The 25,294-nt window shown below is 44.8% G+C and overlaps 1 protein-coding gene across 1 annotated transcript in view; it reads left to right on the forward strand.

The window, feature by feature from the left end:
- The window catches only part of LOC139688552 (protein O-mannosyl-transferase TMTC1-like), a 1,154,623-nt gene that overhangs the window by 979,088 nt on the left and 150,241 nt on the right, over positions 1-25,294 (forward strand). The window contains 2 exon segments of the mRNA XM_071586100.1: positions 5,564-5,601; positions 5,604-5,698. Coding sequence (XP_071442201.1) covers positions 5,564-5,601; positions 5,604-5,698 — 133 coding nt within the window.

Genomic DNA, 25,294 nt, shown 5'->3' on the forward strand with positions numbered 1-25,294 from the left:
TAAATTCTGTGTGGAAGGACCCTGACTGGAAGACTTTATGTGATCAGTGCTAGTTCCTATTACGATAAAAATAAAGGCTACATTATGTGAGGACTACAAAACAATAAATTTGATACCCCACGCAGCTGAAGTTGTTCTCAGGATCATAAATAGAAGGATAGATAGCAGGGCAAATGATTACAAAGGGGTTGATTAATTAGGCTTTAGGAAGGTGACAGGCGCCTGTCAGGCCATTGCATTAATGCAACCCCTAATCAAGGGGATTATAGAATACAATCCAGACATATTTGCCTAATCCGTAGATTTAGAAAAGGCATTAGATAGAGTGAATTGGAAAAAAGTAATGAGTATATTACAGAAATCACAAATAGATTGGAGGGACAGGAGGCTAATCCGCTACATGTATATGCCACAGACTACTCACGTGCGAGTGGGGGACAGAGAGACCGGATGGGCAGTGTTAGGAAGAGGTGTAAGGCAGGGTTGCCCATTATCACCGTTGCTGTTCAACCTGTATGCAGAGGAAATGATTAAAGATGCATGGGAATAACTGGAGGTAGGAATGAAAGTGGGCGGAGAATTCGTAAAATCAGTTAGGTTTGCTGATGACCAAGCTTTAGTTTGTCAGTCAGCCAAGGGGTTGCAAGCATTGCTGAGTGAATTGGAAATTCAGTGCGAGAGGTATGAGATGAAAATCAACATTAATAAAACAAAGGTTATGCGATTTTATAGAAAGAAAAAAGCTAAGCTAAACATTAAAATAGGAGGGCGAAAACTAGAGCAGGTAGAACAGTTTACGTATCTCGATAGTGTTTTGGACCAACACGGTCAAAGTAGTAGGGACGTAAGGAGAAGAATTGCGCTAGGCAAAGAGGCTTTCACAAGGAGGAGGGAGTTGATGACAGGGACGTTGAGTAAGGATATTAAGAAAAGACTCGTAAAAACTTTTATATGGAGCGTAGCGATATACGGTGCGGAAACGTGGTCATTGCAGCAGGAGGATAGACGTAGATTGGAGGCTTTTGAAATATGGGTGTGGAGAAGAATGGAGAAGGTGAAATGGACAGAGAAGAAAACAAATGAGGAAGTACTTGGTATGGTGGGAGAAGAGAGGGGTTTGTTGGGAGAAATCCTGTGGAGGCAGGAAAAGTGGATGAAGGGGGTATTGGCCGGCAGTGGATTTTTGAAGACTGTAATTGAGGGGATAATGTTAGGCAAACGAGGAAATGGAAGGAACAGGATAGGGATGTTGGACGGGATGAAGGGAGGAAGAAAGTACTCAGAGATGAAGAAGGACCTGATATAGAGTAGGATGATGGATTTTGTATTTTTTTAGGAGTAATAAAATTTTTGTTTGGTAGTTGTGTCCATCCAAAAACCTACCTTAACGGGTAGATTACCTTAAAAATAAAAATATATAATGATATTTATGTGTATGTGTGTGGGTCGTGGTATTCCAGGGGTAGAGCGTTGGACTGCTGACTTGAGGGGCCCGGGTTCGATTCCCGGGTAAGGCACTATGGGCACCTGCAGCTCCACCCAAGCTATGTGATTTTTGCACGGGATGATTGAGAATGCCTCATTCCCCAACGATTCCCAATCAGAAGCATCGTCGGCTCGAGGATTGCTTGCGCGCTCGCCCCAAATGGTGCCGACGCATCGCGAAGTGTTGTCTGCGCCGAAAAGAAGGGACGGTTTGCAATATTTGCGCTTCCAAAGGCCTTTTTTCTGCGCACCAAACCCTTTCGTCCCAACCCATCCTCGCAGTGGTGCCTCCTCCCATCTCCCTCCGCCGCACCACCGACGAACACCTTTGTCTTCACCACATAAAAAAATGGCCGAGACTCTCTTATGATTTTTTCTTCTCGTAGTTTTTTGTTTCTCTCCGAAGGAAGGGGATTCATGGCCACCGCGGCGATGACGTCGAAGACTACAAAGCTGCGCTGAGCGATACATCGCACGCACGCTCCTTCCCCCCCCCGCCCACCCCCCCTGACGCCATTGTTCCACAGCGCTGTGCAGTTGTGAGGGCGTTGTTTGCGAGAGCGGTGTGCGGGGGGGGGGGGTGGAACTTGTTGGTGGAGGGTGTGTGGGTGGCGGGGGGAGGAAGAGGTACCGTGAAAGGGGCGCCGTGGCGGGTGTGGGTGTCGGGGGAGGGGGAAAGGGGGTCGTTTCGGAGGGGGGTTGGGGGCGAGACCTAAGGGGAGGCGGAGTGGGTTTGTTGAGTTGTGGGTGCACGCGCACGAGGTTTTAGATACGTAGAAAAAACAAATGCCTCCGACAATGGACGCCACGGAATCCGAGAGCGTCCATTTGTGCCTTCCGGCGATCCCGACTCACCCTCGATGCTTCTTTCCCCCCCCCCCCCCCCTGGTACTCTTTTTTTATAAGTTCGTCCTCCCACGGCCCCCTAATGGCGTTCCGAGCGCTAATGACGTGTGGATAGAGCGATGGGGGGTGTGAAGGGGGTGGGGGTGGGAACGGCGGACATTTCCACCATCGCTGCTGTGTCTGTTTTCCGACCCGATTGCGTCCATCTTGGTTCTCGTTCCGTTGAATGGCCGAGAGAGACAATTTGTGAACTGCAATTGCGGCCGGGGGCAATGGGGGTCGGATGGAGGCCCCCTACCCCACTAACGCGCCTTCCACACACCCCCTCCCACCGGCATGCATCTCTCCACGGCGCAGCAACGGTGGACATAACGGGGAAATTTAGTGCGATGGCATCGCCCCACCGTTTTTCTCCTTGCTTTATATCCTTCCTTGCGCGGCCGTCCGCGAGCGTGTCCATCTGTCCGGCTTCACATCCGGACACAACCCGGAGAACCACGGCCAACTTTCACCTGATTACGAGTACAACGACATTATTATTGAAGAATAAAGTTTTTAGTGAGTCAAATTTATATTTTTATTGAAATTATTTTTCTGCATTTAATGACATGGCGGCTATTCTAATTTAATATTAAACATTTATAAATTCACAACTTAGTATTATATGAAACTTGGGTATTTTTTTTATCTCCTTGAAAATTAAATCTAACAAACCTTGTGGAAAAGTAATGACGGGTTCCAAAATATTTTCGAGATTTCTGTTTTTTTCGGTGATGTCTACTTTAACGTAAATTATTTAAAAGGAATTTTCAATGACCGATTACAGGCTTAATTGTGATGCGTCATTCATTATCATTCTTGTATTTAGTTATATCTTTATCACTGGGTTTATGAACGTGTGCAGGGATGGTAGAGAATATATGTACATATATTTTAAATGTAATATTCATATAGCTCTATTGCGATTTGGCTTTTGTAATTCTAAAAGAAATGTGTCAATTCAGTTAGGACTTACTTGTCTGGTGATGTGTAGTGCTGTATCCCTTCGAAAACCTAACCTTTGGTGGTGGACACTACTCGTAATACTTATAATCCTAGAGATCTAAATTCGCAGCAAAAGTTCTGCTAAATGAATTGAGGCGCAAGTCCCCTGTTAAGTGTGGATTAGATTATTGGCGCACGGCAAGTAGACAGTATTTTTCTAAGTAAGGAGTTGTTGAGGCAATTTAATGAAGAAGCCGTGGAAGAAATTGAAATCAAAAAGTGCTACACCTTTTTAAAAACTTTTCTAAAGCTCTATCACTATTTCTTGAGCTTCATTCTATCAGCCTCAAAGATTTTATTGCACTTTTTCCGTACTTAAATCATCATTTTTATTGTAATGTCTATTATAGGGTCAATTTTATATTCGAGGCATACCCTGTTTGACCCAGGGCAGTGGACTTGTCACATGTCAAGCTACTACTTCATCTTCATCTACATAATACTCCGCAAGGGGGTGCGTGGGTGTGTGGCGGGGGTAGTTAGGTCATCAGCCATGCATGCACAATTATTACATCTCTACACAGATAGACAGGCTTCGGCACTTAAGATCAAGTGGTTTAAATCAGCTATTTTGTTTTTGAAACTTCGGAATATGATTGCGACGACGGAGATATCTTCATCTTTCAAAATTTTCCTTAATGTACCTTAATTATAACTACTCTAGGTATTATTTTTGCCTCCTCATTCTCGATTACTTAGTTTAACCTTTCATAACACTCTCGGTCATTCTTGTTGCCATTTTAATTTGAAAGATGCATAGAATACCTGTCAAGTGAACGTGGTTAAGCTTATTACACAAATGTCTCTTGGTTACTTATAAACGACCCGCCAAATTACCGGACATATTGAAATCCACCAAGCACTTATCCAAATCCTCTGCCATCCGCAAAACTACCCCGAAATAGACGAACATGTACAACGTATCCCATATTCTACGCTCCTTGCCTCCCCTCTTAATTTGCCAATCGCCCTCCCATCCCACTCCACTCTACTCCCTCGTGCGTACACATCCCACACGCAATATATTCCACCAACTTAACTGCAAACTCTCCCCCACCTTCAACGCTGGGCAGCGCCCCACACCCCTCAACATCCGCATCGACAATGACCGCGCCTCATGCAAACCTTCTCCCGCATTAGCGCCTCTCCCCGACGGTGCCCAAGGATGCCTCCCTCCAACGATTGTTTCAATGCGTCTCTTATTGCCTCCATTCACACTCTCCGCTGAAGCCCAAAACCTCGAGTCGGCGTGCATCTGGCTCCTTGAAGGCCTTTCTTCTTCCCGTCAGCCCTTTCGATCACCCCCAAACCGGCCCCACTCGCCTTCACCCGCGCCCTCCCTGCTCCTTCCCACTATCCATCGCCCGCTTCCTTCCTTACGTTGAGAAAAGGAGAGAAAAGGCCCACCAAAATACCTGTACCGATGAAACCAAAAATTGTAGTCTCTTTATATTGTGTTTCTAAGTTTTAGTTATCATCGCCCCGCTTTTCAGGGGATCTATATTTACTATTGTGAACATCTTTCGAGAATACAGATATAAAACCATAAACACTGTAATCAACCCAAAGGTCGGTTTGGTAGGTGTTGATAGCGTTCGCCCAGTACTAAGCACGACGGCGTGTGACATTTGCACATCAGAGGGCCAGTTCCTTTCCCAACCGACCTTTGGTTTGATTACTGTGTTTATAGTTATGGTTGTTATAAAATAAAAAGTACAAAATCATTCGCATTGACCGGGATTCGGAATCGGATCCCTCGAGTGCTTTAGCCAGTGTGTTTGCAAGTTTTTAATGATGGCAAATATACTAATAAGAAGAAGCATTGTTCCAATAGAAAGACAAATGCAGCCTTCCACTCTATTGAGTGGAAGGCTTCGTTTGTCTTTCTATTTTTATTGTGGCAAGATTCCATCACGTCAAACTGGATACCATGAAAGTTATCGCATATCTAAACTACCCTCCTCGTCAGTCCTCGGATTTGATTGAGCCGTGTCTCTCTGAGCCACCATTCCCACGCCATGTATTTTCTCGAAATACTTTAATACCCGAAGTCTAGTCCATCCCAGGGAGGGAAGGGTTGGTGCGCGTTTTAATTCGGCTACGGGGAGCACTGAACTATGCCCCGGTGCGCCCCCCTCTCCCCCGTAAGGCGGGCGCTCACTCATTTTTGTCTTTCTTCCGGTTGCAGGTTATGGCCGTCTTACGCCAGCGCCCACAACAACCTTGGACGTTGGTGGGCGGGAGCGAGGAGGCCGAGGGTCACTTCCTGGCCGCCATCCGACACTCCCCCAACCACGTCAACGCCCACTACAACCTGGGTCAAGTCTACGGTGAGTACTCTTCTCTTTTCTTTTGCTCTGATCGCAGGACATCCACGGAGAGAACCGCTTTCATTTTCTCGCCATTGGAATGAAAATGCGGTTCTTGGAAAATCAAACATGTACGAAAAACGGAATGCACACCCACATAATGCGGCAAAAGCTGCTCCGTATGGCATCATTCATTCACGCGGAAATATAAGTGAATGCATTTAAATAAGTAAGTGATCATGTAGTGGAGCTCCGGTACGTGTACGTGCAATAATTCCTATACCTATTAAAAGAGGCGTCTCAGGCGTGATATGGTGGAATATTATGATTAATTAAAAATTGACAATTTCCAGAAAATAAAATTAATATGCAACCGATTCAATATAACTACATCATCATCAGATCAATCAACTGATGATGATAATGTAGTTACATTGAAACCAGTCGCATTAAATTTTATTTTGTGGAAAATTGCCAATTTTTAATTAATTCTTATACCTGTTCATGTCGTAATAATTAATTTGCTTGACTGAATTCGGTTTCGGTTTTCAGGTAAATATACACTCTGTTGCTGAGATTAGATTTTTTATGACTGCGCTTACTTTCGATGAAGAATGAGTGCTTGAATCTTCGGTGACGGTGTCTCTTCCTTTCCTCTCATTTCATTGAGGTGGTTGAATTTACCTGTATGATTGGTGGCTGCGAGGAAACAAATTTGCACTTTACCACGAGTTTATTTGTAACGTAAAACGCGTTTCGGTGCGCAGAACCGTCATCAGGGTGAGTGTGGGTCTTTTCAAGAGTGATTGTTGTACCTGATATGTGAACCGAAACGGGTTGCCCGTTACAATTAAATTGGTGGAAAAGTGCAAATTTTTTTTCTGATAATGACAAACTTCCACTACATCTCGCCCGAATCTGTTGAATGCATAATTTGGGGTCATAATAATTCTACCGGTTTTCAAACACACCTGGGGTTCAAGCATCTTTCAAAAAGGCTGGACTGCTTTTTTCGTGAATCAAGGGTCACCCAATGTGAATCCTCCAACATATCCGTCACGCTCGCCCTCATCACGCTGCGATTGTTCACAAACCTGGCGTATTTGTTGTGAACCTTTTCGAATGCCTAATGTAACGATTTCTCTCGTATATTCCCACTACTAACCACGTATTCCTAATGAATCCTAACTAAAGGAAAGTAACACTATTACTTTTTCATTTACACACCTTCAAATGACACCCTGCCTCTTTAAGACTGATTCGCATATTCCAATGATATGCTGAAAAGATTGTTATCGGTGCAACATCCACGACCGGTTCGACCAGTTCTGAGGTGCCTATCTGGATTCCATCTATTTTCTAATTTACGCCCAATTAATCTTTCTTTTGGGATCGCAGATTTTCGCGGCGTTCAGATGAAAGACTCTCCATTCTCGGGATGTCACCGCGTAGGTTGTTTTTTTGACAATAGTTTCGCCCGTATTTCAACGAGCGTCCTCAGGTCGAAGGCGACCTGAAGCCTTCGACCTGAGGACGCTCGTTGAAACGCGGGCGAAACTGTTGTCAGGAAAACAACCTACGCGGTGACATCCCGAGAATGGATAGTCTTTCTTTTATTCCAAAACCTCAGCGCTGTATATTTGCTAGTATTTTTTTCTGACTTCCATTCCTTAAATCACCCCAAAATATAGGGTATATTTTTCGAGAGAAGCATGCAATCCGCCAATTTAAGACTGCTACGAAGGTGGGAATTCAGGTCATTGATGCATGTCATAGAAGTGGGGGTGACTCCTTTTTGGTCACAACTAGATGAAAAGTTCCAAATTCGGTTATTTTATTCCTCATCAATGCTCTAATATCATAGTTCAAATATCAATTTCCGAAAACCGACCTTCTCGAAGGCTTTCTTCAAATCTAAAAAGACTGCATCCATTTCCCATGCTCCATTAGTACTTCCTCCTACCGGTTTCGCGGTGTTATGAATACCAAGTCGTGTTTTGTATTATCTACATTATGGGTTAAATGGAAGAAGGGACCATTTGGTCTCAATTTCGCCCGAATAAAGACCTCTATCTATCTATCTACATTGCCTAAGCACGTGATGGTTACGACAGAGCATGTGCCTACCCTCGAGAAAGGCAGTTATAGTGTAAACAATAATATGGACAAATATTCTGTTTGTGAACACTGTGAATTATTTAGTCGGTAATTTGGAGATCGTCCTTATCGTCGCCTGAGCAGCAGAGTGTCATCATGTGAGCTTGTTTCCAATCGTGACGCACAGAGTATTTCATCTAATGGTAGAAACCGTTTACTGATAAACATTAATTTTTTGCCCGCAATGTGGTGACGTAACGACAAGGAAGGTAACCAGTTGCCGGAAGATTTTTGGAAAGAAGGAAATTACCATTTCTCATTTCACTTTTAAGTTACTATTCCGGATTATCGTGATATGTTTGAATGTAAAACACTGGGAGTGTTCCATATCCATTCATTTGAACGCAATGATTTTTTCAAATGATTCAAAGCCTCGGAAACGGAACAGATATATGAACGCGTTTACAGAAGAACAAATGCGTTCGTTTTGACACAAGATCTTGATATTATTCGTGAATTCGTGATGGTGGGAAAATGAATGTTGACGATTTTTTTATTCATTAGCGCATTCTTATCTCATCCAAACGCCGCGTTCAGCACTATTCGTCTTTCTAATGTGAAATGCATCATCATACGTTTGGTTCGATTATCATATAATTCATTATGCATAACTCAATGTGAGAAAATGCAAACAAATAGTGAATTTCGTCACGATTTCTCATGATTTTTCCATAATGAATCTGGATTTTGCCCATCAAGGACGTGGAACACGGACGTATAATCACATTTCCAGTTCCATTAAGTGGAATTCGAGAGGTCATCTTTGATGATCTGTTGGTGATTACCAGTTTGGTGGCTGAAGTGACCCGGTTACTGAGATTAAATGGATTTTCATATGCAGTGTGACTGCTCGACTGCGACTTGACAGGGGCGATACGCGGGGGACGCCTGCAGTGAAGTTATCAAATTTCGGTGATCACGTCGAGGCTCGCCGTTCGTATCGTTCCTCACGACCCATTAATACAGCGTGTGCCTTGTAGATTCGAGGCGATGATTTAAGATGCAGATAAGCAAGGCTCAGGCGCACATCTACGCTGCCATTAAACTTTGCCCTCGTCATCCTCAGACTGTACGGACATTATATTCGCTCATTTAGCAACGTGGCTTTGAGCGTGAGAGACTGCTTTGATCGTCGCATAGTACTGTTCTTTTCAGCTCGTACTTTATGGGGATCAAACATAAATTCATGCTGATGATGGGGAGGAACGTAAATCCCGGACGATTTCCAGAAGTCAAATCTGAGTTTAACTGAGAAAATGGCAATATTTACAAAAATAAATTTAAAATTTCTATTCAGAACTCATAAAGAGGGACAATTATGGGTGAAATATCATTTTTATTTATTTTCAGGAGACACGTATGACGTGTGATCATGCTAATCGGATACTTTAGGATGCCTAAAAGGATTACCGAAATAAATTCGGGTTTCGTCATATCGGGATGAACAATTGTATTTAGCGGGTTCATAATAGATTTCATGCCAATTAAGTTGACATGGGTATAATTTCCATTAATGAATTTGTAATTTTAAGAATAGATTTCGTAAATATTTTGGTACTTGGCAAGCTACTATTCACTTATTCAAAAATTCATTTTAATTAAAAAATAATCCTTTTCATGCTTGTTGTTTCAACTCGCTGTAACTGTGCTCTTTACATTTATTCGGTAGATGTAATAAATACATATATATACATATGGTAGATTCCAGGACAGATAGGTACAAACACTCATTCTTTCCCCGAACAATCAGAAATCATAATAGTAAGAAACCGAAGTCGTTTTAGAAATATTGAAAACATTGAATTTACAAGTCGGAGCAAAGTTAAACACTGCAAATCTCTTAGGTATACTTTCAGGTGCATGTGTATGTAAGATGTAGATTGTTTGCATGTGTGTGGGGTGTAAGTGTTCATGCATTAATGTATGCCATGTTTGTTTTTGTGGATGTATGATTCTGTGGTTATTGCACGCGGTTTTTTTTTCTTTTCTAAATTACGGGTGGTGTCCTAACACCCCCCGCCACACGCCCTTGTGGCGGCTTGCGGGGTATTAAGTAGATGTAGATGAACTTTCTCTCTTGCCTGCTCTCGTCGTGAGTCAAGGATGTTAAACAGTTACACCCATTTCTGTGAAGCACCAATTAAAATTCTCGTTTATATATTGACGAATTGATGTATAAGCGTGCAGCTTGGACGAAACATTAATTATTCTAATTTTAAAGTCGTTTGTTTGTGTTGACCAAGACTTCAAAAAACTCCGTCTTTTTCATCATACTTTCATTTGTCAGCGCGACACGTGTTTCAGCCTCCCACCGCCATGTAACCCCCTTCGTGTAATTCCCTTGTACCACTAGCGCCCGCTCTTCGGGCGGTCACCTCCAGGTCACCCGGCTCCATCTCTTCGCCGACTATTGGTGTATATATGGTCAGCGTATCTGAATGCGGGATACACTTGAGGGTAACGTTTAGACGGTGGAACACGCGTCGTGCTTTAAAATGAAATTACCGGAATTTCTCTGGGAGGTGTTAACTTTCCACACTTTTTTATCCCATTCGCTATTTCTCGCACTTTTCACGAAAAAAATATAAAAAGGAATAAAATGTGGATGTGTAATGTTTTTTTTTGCAACAGTAAATGCGGTAACCCTAGATACGCCATCCTCGGCGACAACTCATTCTGTCCTGAATGGGTCTCGTGCCGAATGTATTCGTTTGCCGAAGAGGGAGCGAACACTCCTAAAATATAATATAGTTTAGAGTGCATTATGGGGAGGTCGTTCCCCGAATACTTCCTCATTTCACATGGCGAAGGCGCAAATGTTTCAGTTCTGAGTCACGCAAAGTGTTATCGTTAATATGCTATGCTTTTATTGTTTGTAGTTTTAAGAAAAAACATACGGAATAAAAATAAGTGCGCTAACCACACCAGATTTATAAATGTTATGCTTCAAAGAGTTTATACCAATAATTTTTAAAAATGATGATCCACGAGGAATTGTCTTTTGCTGTTGATTTAACTGATTTCCCCACCTCATTAAAGCATTTCCGTAACTTTCAAAATTTAACTTGAGATTTCAAAGTACTTAAATACTAACATTGGAGCGACAGGAATATACTTACGGAGCAACAAATAACATCTCGATGAGCCAAACTAGAAAAACAGTCGCTCAAACGCTATTCAATTATGGCACAGAATTGCTGCTATCATTGTTAATATTACTCTTGCACAGATCATGGCTGATGGGGACGATTTTCTTCGTGCCAATCATTTACGATTTCGCTGGTATGCCTTCCTCCCTCATAGTAATCTATCAGTGGGTCGTAGAAGCTGTATTCACCGCATACAATACCGCACTCTGTTCCCAGTCGAGGCGATGCATCGGGAGGAGGACGACCGGACTATTTGGCAGAATTATCAGTCAATGGGCAACGATATCGACTCGCATTAAAGCGAGGCTTCCTTGTCATCAAACGAAGGCGCCGTGGCCCCGAGATGCGATTTCACCATCCCATCTCTCTCAGTGATTCCTTATCTTTCACTCCCGCCCCTGCCATCACAACTCTCTCTCCCTCTCACTCTGCCTTTAAGCAAGCAGAAGACAAATCCACCACCTTTCACCATTGTTAAAATGTTTTCACTGTCCCATGTGAAGTGCACGACCAAGTCCTGCGCTGAGAAGTGCATTGAGAGGGTAAAATACCACTAAGAATGTGTACGTATGAATGCTTGGCTCGAAGGAAGGGAGGACGGTTGTGTGGGTTGGCTGGGGTTGCTCGTATTATAAAGAAAACCACAGTAAAGACCTTGGGTTACCATCTCACGATTTCTTATGGCTTCTTATTGCCGCAGTAATCGCAGTGTTGTGGCAACTTTATGTCACAAACACAGTATGGATTCAATTCAAATTCTAAAGAGAATGAATTCAGTTCAGTGGACGAGGGACTACTGGTTTAAATAATTTGATGAATTTCCTTTCTCATTGCTGTCGTAGTTCAAATAAAATTTTGGAGATGAGAAAATATACTGCGTACAATTTGCCGTAGGTTATTTTTCTAGGCGCTTATTTTGAATCTGAACATTTTTTCGGATTAGGTACAATTACATCTACATAATACCCCGCAAGCTGCCGCAAGGGCGTGTGGCGGGGGGTGCTAGGTCACCAACCGTATAAAGGAACAATACCACATGCAAAACAACAACGTGGAAAATTACACCCTCAGCAGCGAACACACTCATGAAACAATCCCTTCATCCAACACAAGGTAAAGTTACGGTCGGAGAGTATCTTACCTCAAATTGCCTTTCCATTATGTGATCGGCATTATCACAATGATCATGTTGTCTTGTTTTCCATCCAAATATAATGATCCAAGTTTTTAGGATTAAAGACCCTGACTTATGTCAACTTTGAAACGAATAATGCAGTTTTTCATTAAATTTACAATGGAATAATAATCTCTCATTCATCGTATTTCGAAAAACTACATAATTTTAAACTTACTGATCAATGAAGCAAATCTTTGGCTATAATATAAATTTAAATCAGTCGAAATTACCTTCTGTCACTTGATTTTAGGCATTTCTGTGGCCAGAGCTGAAAAAAACAGCCACCAAATTGGCACCTTTCACCTATTTTCTTTTTTCATCCTTGAAATAGCGATGTGAGCGCCATAGACATGTGAGCGGAATATTGAAAGCCAATGACAAAAAATGTGGTTCAAATTTTACGTGTGTCCAGGGAAGGGTGGAAAATATATTTCTATTTGAAGAGAGAGTGAGAGAGATGATTAGAAAAGCCCCGCTGTATTTTTCCTCCTGTTTTCTCTCCACCCCTTCGGTCTCCTCATCGGAATGCTGTCCTCGCTAATACGAGGTGGAATGGCCACCTCTCTGCATTCCTCTCTTTTTCCGTTTAGTTTTTTGGATTTTGAGGATTTCGCCCCAATAGATGGATTTTCAAGCTTCGCTCGTCGAATTCGAATATGTACTTCAGGCAAGCCTCCATTCTCGTCCAATAATCGCGACAAAATTTCCGAAAACGAAAGGGTACCTATGGTTTCTAAGGCGCGGAAGGGTAACTGGGGATGATTATTTTTTCCTACCGTTGTTGCTGAGACTTGTAGCGTGAAGTGAATCAGTCGAACCTGAAAATTCGCTCACGTGGTGTTTGTGCAAACATTTCCAACAACGGATTACACGCTGAAACAATATCACTCGTGCCATAATGCCTATTCCAATCTCTATATTGAGTAGACGGCTGGCTACTCGCTTTCTTTCATAGTACTTTAATAATTAGCAATGGTACTTTAAATATTTTTCCAGTTCCAGGGTAAAATGCTTTCCCAAAAAAGTAATGATTTGTCATGTGGAAATTTTGTTCATTCAATGAAAATGTAATGTGCGTACCAAGCATTGTAATTATTGTAGCTTGTGTAATTTAGAAAATACAAATGTACTAAAAACCTGAAGCAAAATCTATGAAACTCACTATGGTTTTATGTTCATGTAGTGTAAGCAAAAAACCACATGTTACTACAGTATTTTATAAATCATATTTGACATTAATAAGCAAAACATCTGTTTCGAACACATTAACTGAAACCGAAAAACCGGAGGAATTAGAAAAGATAGCCCTGGAACTCGCGAGCGGTGGACGTTTCGGTGACGGAGGGAAAACCTTCGGTCAGGAAAAATAGACTCGGTGAATTGGAAGGTCACCACTCTGATGTGGATTGTAAATGGAGGGAGGAAAGCAAAGGTTAGGAGAGGAGGGCGAAGTCTAGTATGGGGAAGCGGGCGGGAGTGAGATTCCAATTGCAAATGACGGAGGGGCTATTTTCCATTTCAGGCTTATGTTCCAATGCTGAGGGGAGTGGAAGAAATATTGAATGGCAGTTTTTGAGTACAGGTTGATAAATTAGGTTTGATGCCCAAATAAATCATTGATAGTTCTGTATTCAATAGCCGTGTTCCTGACGCGACGAAAAGAAGAGCGCGGAGCACGATTCGCCCTGATTTAGCGCTGATAACGCCCCAAATAAGTCCAAAGCGTTCCGTGGCACGTGGGAGAGTTGTCACGTTCGGAGAGACCCTCTTCCCTGCCTTGTGGACATTTGGCAAACTGTGGCGAAGGTCTATCTTCCAATTCAAGGCGCGACGAGCCGTACTTTAGGCGGCGGGAAACTGCCCACGCCAATGCCGACGCACTACGTGTCAATGGGTGCGGCTGCATTCTGTCGAGCGCCTTCTCGCCTCCGTGAGAACCAGACCACGAGGGCCCGACAGGGCCGGAAGAGCACGTAGAAGTAGGTCGCCGACCCAGGGATACCCCGGGCTAACTTTTTCCAACCGTGCGCTGTGGGGGCGTGCTAAACTCAGGCGGAACACTACTTATAATGCTATTTCTTTGTTCCAATAGCCATCTTCTCAGGGAGTCGTAATTCATTTAGTCCTATCTATCGTCGGTTGACATTGTATCTTTTTTAAATTTACTGAATGTTAATGCTTCGGAGACACATATTTCGACTATTGGTATTCCACACTGGTATCGGAATTATCGCGTGAGCCCTAATTAGTCCGATATTGGTAAAAAATCCGGAATAATTTTCCCTTTTGAGACATCGGACGCTAGAATTGTTCATCATTTGACTGGATGGTTTCCATAAGTGGTCCAGTGATTCACCTGGAGGGAGGTGTGGGGGAAGGGGTACTATGTGGCACAGTCCATAGGGTACATTGGTTGTGGACTACATGCATGTACCCTAGGAAGGCAGAGGCAATGGAGTGCTGGCAGAGGATGGAATGGGAAAGGAAATAAAGATCAGAACAGTCGCGCCCGTCTCGGGCAATAGGAAAGAAGCAAAGTTTACCGATATTTATAAACACTAGCAGAAGGAATATGAATAAATGAGAAATGAGTCGTTGGTGAAGAGGAAATATACAAATACACAAATGTCAAGTAGATTTGAATAAAGGTATATCTGACTTGTCATGTAGGCATGAATACTACGTAAGTGAATGAATTGTCCATTCGATGAAGGTGAATTAAAGGCAGTGAACGTGACGTAAAGGTGCTGAAGAAAAGTAAAATATCAAGAGATTAAAGTTATATATATATATATATATATATATATATATATATATATATATATATATATATATATATATATTCGCACACATTCTGCATTGCGAATTTTCAAAAGAACAAGAGTTTGGGTAAGTGAGCAGCCTATAAATTTGATAGACGAAGGGACGAAGCCCACGCCGAGGAAGTTTTACGCCGCAATCAATTGCTATCCCCTTGATGCCAATCATTTCTCAGTTAGATATTTTGACAGAAGGAAAATCAATATTCCAGAAATAAGTCCTTCGAACATCCAAAACCATGCATGACCCGACCACCACGTGGTCACGATTAATGCACTTACTCCGTGAGTCTTAGAAGTGTTGAATCGTAGAACTTACAGGAGGAAAATACAGTTTACTATCCTAACGGTTTTTTATTATTCATAATATTTAGGTCTTTCTCTCTTACTAACCAGGTTTTATGGTACCTTCATGGCAAATAATTCTCCGACAGCAAACATCATTATAAGTTGCTTACTTTCGAAGAATGGCCCTCGTATTTTCCTTTGAAATGCCTTTCATTGTTCATGTTTCCATATAAAACTCTTCACTACCTTGGAAAATTATACACTTTTTGTTTCTTTAATTCCCTCTTTCAGGATATTCAGATGCCATGCCACTTGTGTCTTTCTAGAACGTATTCTAGAACCCTATCAGTGATATATCTTCAGGTGTATCTATAACATAAAATATAATATCATTACTAGTAGTATTAAACTAATTTTCTTTTTTGCTATGCGTGGCAATTCAGAAGAAATCCCTCTTTGAAGCCATTCGTAAATTTTTACCAATGATTCTTAGCATAGCAAACGAATCTTGTATTTTTGGAAGTCTTTCTAATTCACCCTTGCCCGTAGGTAATGATGAGCACGTATTCATAGGCATAGACTTATTGTTCGCGTTAATCCAGAACGTCATTTTCTTCCGTTCCGTGTTTTTTTCCGTTAGTTACGTAGGGTTGTAATCCTTGATTGAATTTGACTTTTGGAATCACGCAAATGTGCACATCGTTACTCTGCCGAAAACTGAAATCGTTCGCTTTGCATTCTCACGTTACGTACTCAATGGCGATCACCCTCCAGTAAGAGTTTAGCCCGTGCCATGGAAATGCCTCAAATGCATCCATCTAGTGGCCTTAATGTGAGTGCTCTTCGCGACTTGCAATGAGCGAGACATACGCCTGGAGATGCAGTGGAATAATGCCGAGTGGAGTCTTGCGCGCGGACCATCAAAGATGAAATACGCATGCGGACACCCTTATCCTGTCTGCTCTCTTGGGCAGTGAAACAGTGTCGCTCCTCGCGAGAGCGAAGGTGGGCGAGGAAAAAATGAGAATGGAAGGAAAGTAGGACACGGGGATGGGATTTTGAAGGATGTAGCCGGAGAGGAGGAGGGTGGGACTGATCGAAGAGGCTGCGGAGAAGATGGAGTGCGGGGCACTCTTGACGTGACGGGACTAATCAGGAGACCCTCGGCCGCCGACGCGAGAGAGCCCCGGCCCCCGTGACTCGACTGCCGAGGACTGTGAGGTGTTGACCCCCCAGGGGGCGAAAGGGGCCATTCTCCTTCTTCCCTCTCCTCGGCAGCCCCCCGTCCGTCCTTCCTCCGCCTTTTTCCTCCGGGAAGGATTCGGGGAAGGGGCCAAGGGGATGGAAATGGGGCCGCCGCAGGAAGGAAAAGGTTTCGACGGTGTGCGTGTGGAGGGTTGTGGCACGGGAAAAAGGGTTTTATGGCACGTCGAGGCCGGAGTGGATTTTGAGAGGGCGGAGGGAAGGGGTTATGTGGTGGAGGTTAAGGGAGCGGACACAGGTGGTGCCGCCGTCACTTTTATTTTATTTTTAGTTGAGACGCCCGGCGGAGGGAGGAAAAAGGGGCACGGTGCGCGGTGCATGCATCGCACCGTGCACCGAGCGCATGCTGCTAAATCGTGAGGGTAAGTATGTGTTCGTGGAAGCGTGAATGAAGGAGCGTGTCTGGTGATTTTCATCATTTTTTCATTTGTAATACGGAAGCAGACGACGGAGAGATTTGGAAATCCTCTGGCGCGTTCATTCATTTGTTTCATCCTATCTTATTCCCCCGCAGTATTGGGAATTGGGAAGGGGGAATTATTTTGTGACACGTATCTTCTCTCCGGGCACTACGTCACGGTGCTCGCTGATTTACGTTAAATGCAATGAAAGCTCACATTACCTACTTATTTCTGGAAAAGCAAATCGAATTCTCGAGGAAAAGTCCCTTAATATAGTGTTTCATTCTTAGCCCCTGTAACGCCTTCGAATTCAAGATGGCGCGATATAAATTAAACTTTAGTTAACGGATTTATTCTTTTAATTTATTCTCTCCTTTTGGTGCAGCATCTCTCAGAAAATCCCGTCACACTGTAAAAGGTATAAAGAAAAATACGCACATGGACAAATACGTCTTATGCGCACCTTTGTGCAACTTCCTGTGACTAGAAAATATGCTAACTATATCATCGTAATCATCGTAACCTTTTAAAACCTTGACTGGGTAACATACGTGTATAAAATGGATTAGAAAAAGGTGGTCGAAGTTGCAGAGGAAACGAGAATGGAAAGAATCGCTTGAGCAAGAACGCGTCCTCCTGCACCAATATATTCATGCATGAATGGGAACGTGCAAACGTGTTCCGCAAGGTTAAGCACTGTTTTAAGATTAAAAATCATGAGATTTAGCAATTGCATCCGCCTCCTTGGGTTAGCTCAGCTAATTTCTCATAAATTAAATTATTTCGATGGAAATAAACAAGATATACGTAGTAGTTGAGAGGCAAAAGCTGGGACGAGAAAAGTTAAAAGAATGGAAGGGGTGCGGTGGGGGCGTCCGCGCTTACGGGGGGAACGTGTGCTTCCACTGAGGAGGGTGGCGCGTGACGACATGAGAATACGACAAAGAGAAACGATGTTAAGGAAGGTAGGGAGGGCCTAGCGGACGGACGCGCGAGGGATAATTACGAAATGGGGTGGAAGAGGAAGCGAAGGAGGAGTCGGGCGGAACCCTTCCCCTGGAGATTCGGCAGGGAGAGGGGGGAGGGAGGAGGAGCCCTTGGGTGTGCGCGTGTTGAGGGCTGCGCAGGTCGACCCTAGGAGGGCTCTCTTTAACATATTCAATAGGATTCCATAGTAAGAATTTATTTCAAATGCTATTGGAGTGCGTCCCGGCTGATTAAGTCATCGCGTTAACAGAATCTAAGACATAACGGTTGTGATAAATTGAATTTTCTCTTACTGTCTTCATTTCGGCATCAACCATGGTGAGCGACCGGCTCCTCGCCGGTCTTTTCGCTGCCCAGCATCTTCTGCTCTTCAGCGAGGGGACATTCGGACAAATTCCCGGGGATTCCCTAGGGACCCCGTTCGTGTCGTACCATTTCGGAGCTAAATGGCCCCGAAATGGCCGTTACACTTTCGCCGCTTCGCTGGCGGCTGGTCTTTCTCAATCCCTGTCGCTGCACAAGGACGTGGGTGCTTGTCCCACGGGAAGACCACGACATCGGTGATGCCGCGGACTTCCCCGTGGGAGGAGGATGCCGCTTTCCGCCGGAAGGTCCTTGCCCGCTCCTGGAGTGCGCTCTGCAGAGGTTCGATCCCGGACAGCGCCGGAAGAGACTCGTTCCCCGTGATCCACCCGATCTGGAGTGCCGCTTGGAGGTTTCTCCTGTCCGCAGCGTGCAGCTTATTCCTTGCGCCGTCGCACATCACGCCGCACCATGCGGGTGCGGCGTACGCAAGGGTTGGGCGTAACACCGCCGCGAACAGGTGCAGTCTCCTTCGCAGCGGAAGGCATGGATTACACAGGATCGGGCCGAGGTCTTGCCGCCGGGATGCTGCGATGCCGGATGCCCTCATCACATGGTGCCGCATGGAGAGACGCTTGTCGAGGACGACGCCCAGGTACAGCACCGTCTCCGCCCAGTGGACCTCCGTCGCGCCGACGAGGATTTCGCCGGGCTCCTTCGGTCCCCTGGAGAAGACGATCGCCTGGGTTTTGTCCTCATTGACTCCGAATCTCCAGCGGGAATACCAAGTGATGAGTTCGTCGACCGCCCTCTGCAGGTATCGCGCCGCCATCTGTTGCCTCGTCGATCTCGCCAGGATCGCCATGTCGTCCGCATACGATGCTACGAGGACGTTGCTCCCAAAGTCTGCCGGGATATCCGCAGAGTAGATGTTGAAGAGAAGCGGCGAGAGCAAGCTTCCCTGGGGAACACCCGCTCTAATTCGCCGCTTCTCTGATACAGCATATCCCCAGCTGACGCGGAACGATCGTCCTCGCAACCAGGATGCCGCCAGCTCCGTCCACCATCGAGGAAATCCGAAGCAATTCAGCTTCCACAGCAATCCCTCGTGCCACACCCGATCGAACGCCTTGCTGACGTCAAAGAAGGCGCCGACGGTGGAATGCCGTCGGTTGAAACCTTCAGTGACGAAGTTCAGCAGGCGCGCGACCTGGTGCGTTGTTGAGTGCTCACTGCGGAAGCCAAACTGATGCACCGGAACGATGTTCAGCTCCTCGGTGATGGCGACGATGTGGCGCAGGAGGACCCGCTCGAACAGCTTTCCCAGGCCGTCGAGCAAGGAGATCGGACGGAAATTCGCCGGCGATGCCGATTTCCCCGCCTTTGGTATGCACACAACGCGCGCCTCCTTCCATCGGGATGGGAAATGCCCGATAGCGAGACACGCGTTGAAGATGCACAGCAATAAGGAGGCAAGGGATATCGGCATCTGAGCGATGACAGTGTTTACTATTCCGTCCGGTCCCGGCGCCTTTCGGGGTTTCAGAGCCTTTATGGCCCCTCGAAGGTCCTCCTCGCTGATGGTCGGCGGCATCTCTTCGCGGGCGCGGACGTGGCGTGGCGATCTCGGCGGCAGCACGATGGATTCCAGGGGATCCTCCTGGTCAGCGTCCCCGTCCAAGGGAGAAAACACTCTTTCGAGGTGCTCGGCCATCCCAGAAGCCTTCTCCTCCGGAGTCCGGAGTGTCCCCACCGCGGTGCGAAGGGGCGCCTCCTCTCGCCGCTCACCTCGCAGACTGCGTGCAAGGCGCCACAAGGACCCGTCTTCCGCATTTCGGCATTATCTCTCTCTGGATGCAGTTTAAAATGTCAATCGCATACATACATCCTGTAGGTAATTCATTTACGTTGCCTACGCATTCGAAGTGTTCAGCATTGTAAGAAAATGTCGCTCTTCAGTTTTATTCCTGCGGTAGTGCAGAGTCAACATTTCTAATGGTGACCACTGATTATCGTTTCATGGGCGTCTGCGGACATACGAGTACAAGTTTCCTTACCGCTATCAATGAGCGAGGGAGCCCCATCTTTTGGGAGAATATGTTACTAATTTTAAACCGTATGATTCCGAAAGGAACAATATTTTACGTAGAAAAACCATTAGCAACCAGTAAAAGTTTTAGCTGAAAACTACAGCTTAGTAAATGAGCCTTGGAGTTTTTATAATAACTGTAGAAATATTGCGGAGAGTAGTGAATGGCGGAAGTTTGGGGTGACAGTGTTCCTGGGACTTTTGGCTTAATGTTCTTAATGTTGTTGGGAGAGACCAGAGAATTATTTGACAGATGTCTCCATCCAAACTCAACCTTAACCGGTACATTGCCCAAAATAAAGCGCCAACGTGATTCTGCGGGTTTCGGTCATAAATTTAATATTTACATGTGGCATACGGGTAAAACTTCTCCTTTAAACGTTTCCTTCGCGGAGCTTCAATGCTTATAGTTTCGGGTATGTTTCCATTGTGAACATATTTAAACGCCGGAAAAGTTTGAATTTTAAAATGCGTAAATACTTTTATTTAGATATCTCAAGGATATATAGGCAAACATCGACTCAGGAAAGGGTTTTTTAGTAGTAGTTTTCGATAGAAATTACGTTGTAGAAAGTCAAAAACTGCCGCTAAAATAAATTGTATTCAATAAATACTGTCTGTGCACATGTGTCCAAATAAAACTAGAAAACAGTACGATTGTTGTTCAAGTTACGGTCCGGATTAACTTAATTCTCTCTATAATTGGCGATTATCCATTGGTATGAGGTGCGTATATTTGCATTATTATGCATTATTATTAGGTAATCAGCCGGATAAGGTAGGTTTTGGATGGACACAACTACAAAATAGATATTGTATTTCTCCCTACAAAACACAACCCAACATCCTACGCTGCAACAAGTCCCTCTTCATATCTGGGTACATCCTTCCTCCCTTGATACCATCCAACGTCCCTATCAAATCCTCCCTCTCTGATTAACCTTCTGCTTCCTATCCCAGTCTTCAACATCCCATTCCCAGTCAACCCGCCCCGAATCTTTCTTTCCTGCACCTTTATGATTTCTCCCAACAGACCCTTCTCCTCGCATACCATACCTAGCACTTCCACATTTGTTTTCATTTCGGTCCGTTCCACCCTCTCCACACCCACATTTGAAAAGCCTCCGATCTACATCAATCCTCCTCCTTCAGTGCTAATGTTCCTGCACCGTACGTAACTACGTTCCATATAATAGTTTTCACGAGCCTTTTCTTAGCGTTCTTACTCAACGTCCCTGTCATCAACTCCCTCCTCCTTGTAAAAGCCTATGGCAATTCTTCTCCTTGCGTCCCTGCTACTTTGACCGTGTGGTCAAACCGCATAACATTTTTTATTTATATATCACTATATAACCAACATAGATATAATCTAGGACTCAGCATTTCTACGCCACCATATGTCTGAATAGTTTGAAAAATAAATGGCGCTCAGTCATTTTTCACTCACTGAACTAGGAATGGAGATGAATGATAACAGAAATGGATATGGAACAAGCAAACCAGGCAAGGGAGTGGGAATAACGTAAATGGAAATATCTGAATCGGATGGAGAGAGGCGAGAAAGCCGTTCAGTGATGGAGAGAGTGCCCGGGGGGAGGGAGTGGTGGGCGAGTGGGCGGAGGTGAAATTAAGCGGGGGCGGCGGACGTGGGGGGAGGCGGGGGCGGGGAGTAGTTTCCCCTGGCGTCGAACTGCGCGGGTCGGGCAGAGTGCTGGGGGAGTGGCTGGGGTTAAGAGTCGAGGGTTAGGGTAAGGATCAAGGATTACGGCGAACCCTCTCAGAATAAGAATCAAAGTTCGTGATGTGATTTGGCCGCGATTGAGGGTGGACTGGTGTAGTTTATGTAGAGAGCGGCGTGGAGGTGCAGTTGGGAGTGGGGCTGGTTGGGATTGCCGCTCCCGGGGGGAAGGAGGGCTGCCCTTCGGGGGGGGGGGGTTAACGAACGCCCGGAGGACAAGGGCGGAAGCAATCTGCTGCCCCTCCCTCCCTGCAATCCTGCTCCATCCTGTTTTGTGCATTTTTGTCGGTGTTCATTCGAGAGAAACGCCAGAGCAAAAATTGTAAAAAGTGATTAATTTATTTTTTTCTTCTTTGCCTTCGGGTGTACTGAGGTACGCCGCATTTTTTATCCCTATTCAAACGCAGTCATGCTTGAGCAGAGTGGGTAACTCTTTTACGTACTTTTAGTTATGAGAGCAGCGTAAACATCGTTGTCAACCAGGACGAAAATTTTTTCGTTTACCAGTTGTAAGAGTGAGCCTCAGATCATTATATATATATATATATAATTATATATATATATATATATATATATATAATGGGCTGACACAACATAACACAAATAGAAAAGAATAGACACATATAAAAGAACACTTACACGGTAAATTGTTCGAGCTTTCGGCCCTCTCAGGGGCCTTCTTCAAGAGAGACTGAAAATATGCTATGGCTGAGGAGAGGGGAAAGAGCTATGGGCGTGGAGGGGAGGTGTGGAGGGGAGGTGTGGAGGGGAGGTGTGGAGGGAATGCTGGGAGGGAAATTAAATATGGCGGTTAAGGGTGGGAATTTTAAAGGAACGGAAGAATAGTATGTAGGCGGATTCACGAGTTCTCACCTCTATGTTGGTGGCTGAATCAGGTAGGGATTCTAGGATGCTTAGAGCAAAACACTGGTCGAATGAAAGGTTGTGGGAATTGGCGTGTGAAGGGATAGGAAGAGAAGAGAGTGAGGCAGAATTACAGGAGTACCGGTGATTATTCATTCGGATGGATAAGGGGGTAATGCATTCGCCTATGTAAAAGGAAGTGCAATGTTTGCATGATAAAAGATAAATAATATTTTTTGAGAGGCAATTAGCGTGGGAACGAGGTGAGGGGGCTATGAGGGGATGTAGGGAGAGGGGAGTAGGTATAATAAGAGGACAGGTTTTACATCGGGGGTGGTTGCAAGTTGAGGAAATATTGGGAAATTTGTCACGGGGGGGTGCCAAAGGGTTGGTGGATCTCAGAAGGTTTTTGAGATTGGCGGGTCGTCTGTATGCGATACATGGGCATTGGGGTAGTAAGGATGAGGTCGCGTCATTGTCATGTAAAATTGGAAACAGTTCTTTAAGGAGGGTTTTCAGTCTGTGTGATCCGGGGTAATAGGTGGTGCAAAGGTTGAGTCCTGCGTCAGATGTGGGCTTGTTATTGTGTGGTGTGTTTGGTCGGGTGGAACGGTGGATTTTATTTCGTAGTAACTTTTCTGGGTAACCGCGTTTGAGGAGTGCAAGGTGTAGATTGGCAAGGTATTTGTTGAGAGTGGCTGTGGTGTTGCAAATTCGGTGTCCGCGGATAGAGAGAGAGTTAGGAATCGAGCGTTTCGTGTGTTGAGGATGACAGCTTGTGTGGTGTAGGTATTGCTGATGGTTAGTGGCTTTGATGTGTACTAAAGTAGTGAATTTGTTGTTTTGAAGTGAGATGTCTGTGTCAAGAAAGGTGATGGTGGAGTCTGAAATGGAAGAGGTGAATTTAACAGTGAAAGATGAATTTAAGGCGGATAAGAAATTGTTGAGAGAAATAGAGCCATGTGTCCAGAGAATAAAAATATCGTCTATGTAGCGGACCCAGAAAAGAGGTTGAAGAGGTTGCTGTGACAGGAAAGTCTCTTCGAGATGGCCCATGAAGAGATTGGCGTATGATGGTGCCATCCTCGTTCCCATCGCTGTGCCTTTTGTCTGTAGGTAAAAAAAATTTTGGAAAGTGAATGCATTTTTAGTTAGGACGAAAGTGGCAAGATTGATGAGAAATTCCGTTGAGGGGCGCTGGGGTAGGGGGCGTAGAGAGAGATAATGCCGGAGGGAGGATAAACCTTCTGTATGGGGAATATAAGTGTAAAGTGAGGTAACGTCGATGGTGGCCATAAGTAGGTTGGGTGTGGAGGGAAAAGAGACGGAATTTAGACGGTCGAGGAAGTGGTACGTGTCTTTTGTGAAGGAGGGCAAGGAGAGTACAAGTGGTTGTAGGTGGTGGTCAAGGAATGCGGAGATTCTTTCGGTGGGAGAATTGTAACTGGAAGCTATAGGACGACAGGGGATGTTGGGTTTGTGTATTTTTGGGAGGAGATAAAACTGGGTTGTTCTGGGGTTTGTGGGTGAAAGTAGGGATATGTCTTGGGAGGTGAGGCCTTCTTCTGGTCCGGAGTGGAGGAGAAAAGACCGAATTTCGGTTTGGAAAGTTTGTGTTGGGTTTTTGGTTAGAGTGGTATAGGTGGATATATCGTTCAGGTGAGCGAGGGCTTGGGAAATATAATCATTGGTGTTTAGAATTACAACAGAGGAGCCTTTATCAGGGGAGGTAAAACCGATGTTAGGATTGGACTGTAGGGTTTTTAGGGCATGACGTTCGTTCATGGAGAGGTTATTTTTCGGTCTGAGATGTTTTCTTAAGGATTGATTGGAAACTTTTTCGATAAGGAGACGTATAAAAATTTCGACAGGATGGTTACTAGGAAGGGGATTTGGCTTGAGAGTTGAAGCCGGGCGGAATTTGTCAAGTGGTCCTGGTAGGGTCACCTATGCCAGATAAGTCGAAGGTTAGGAGCCAGGCGAAAGGCAGTCCACGCAGCGTCTGTTCCTCAGTGAGGCGGCTGCAATGGCGACTGACCCCAGTGGGGCGGCCAGTAAGTGATGCTGCCACATTAAAAACATTATTGAGGAAGGCAACGGGAAACCACCTCAATTATCATTCCCAAGAATTAAATAACAGAAAATACAGAGATTATGAGTCCTGGCAACTACGGAACTCGGCCCAATCGGCCGTGTGTCGTGCCCGGCAGCGGGGGAGGCAAGGCTTCCGCGGTCGTCATCCCACGAAACCCTTGCAAGCGTAAACCAGCAGCAGCAAGACAGAAGACGCAGGAGAAGAAGACCAAATTAGTTAGAATAGGAACGTGGAATGTTAGGACAATGATGAGGACAGGGAAATTGGAGAATGTTAAGCG

This window comes from Hetaerina americana, unplaced genomic scaffold (genome assembly GCF_022747635.1).
Source record: "Hetaerina americana unplaced genomic scaffold, ioHetAmer1.1.p SCAF_20, whole genome shotgun sequence".
Classification (NCBI taxonomy): Eukaryota; Metazoa; Arthropoda; class Insecta; order Odonata; family Calopterygidae; genus Hetaerina; species Hetaerina americana.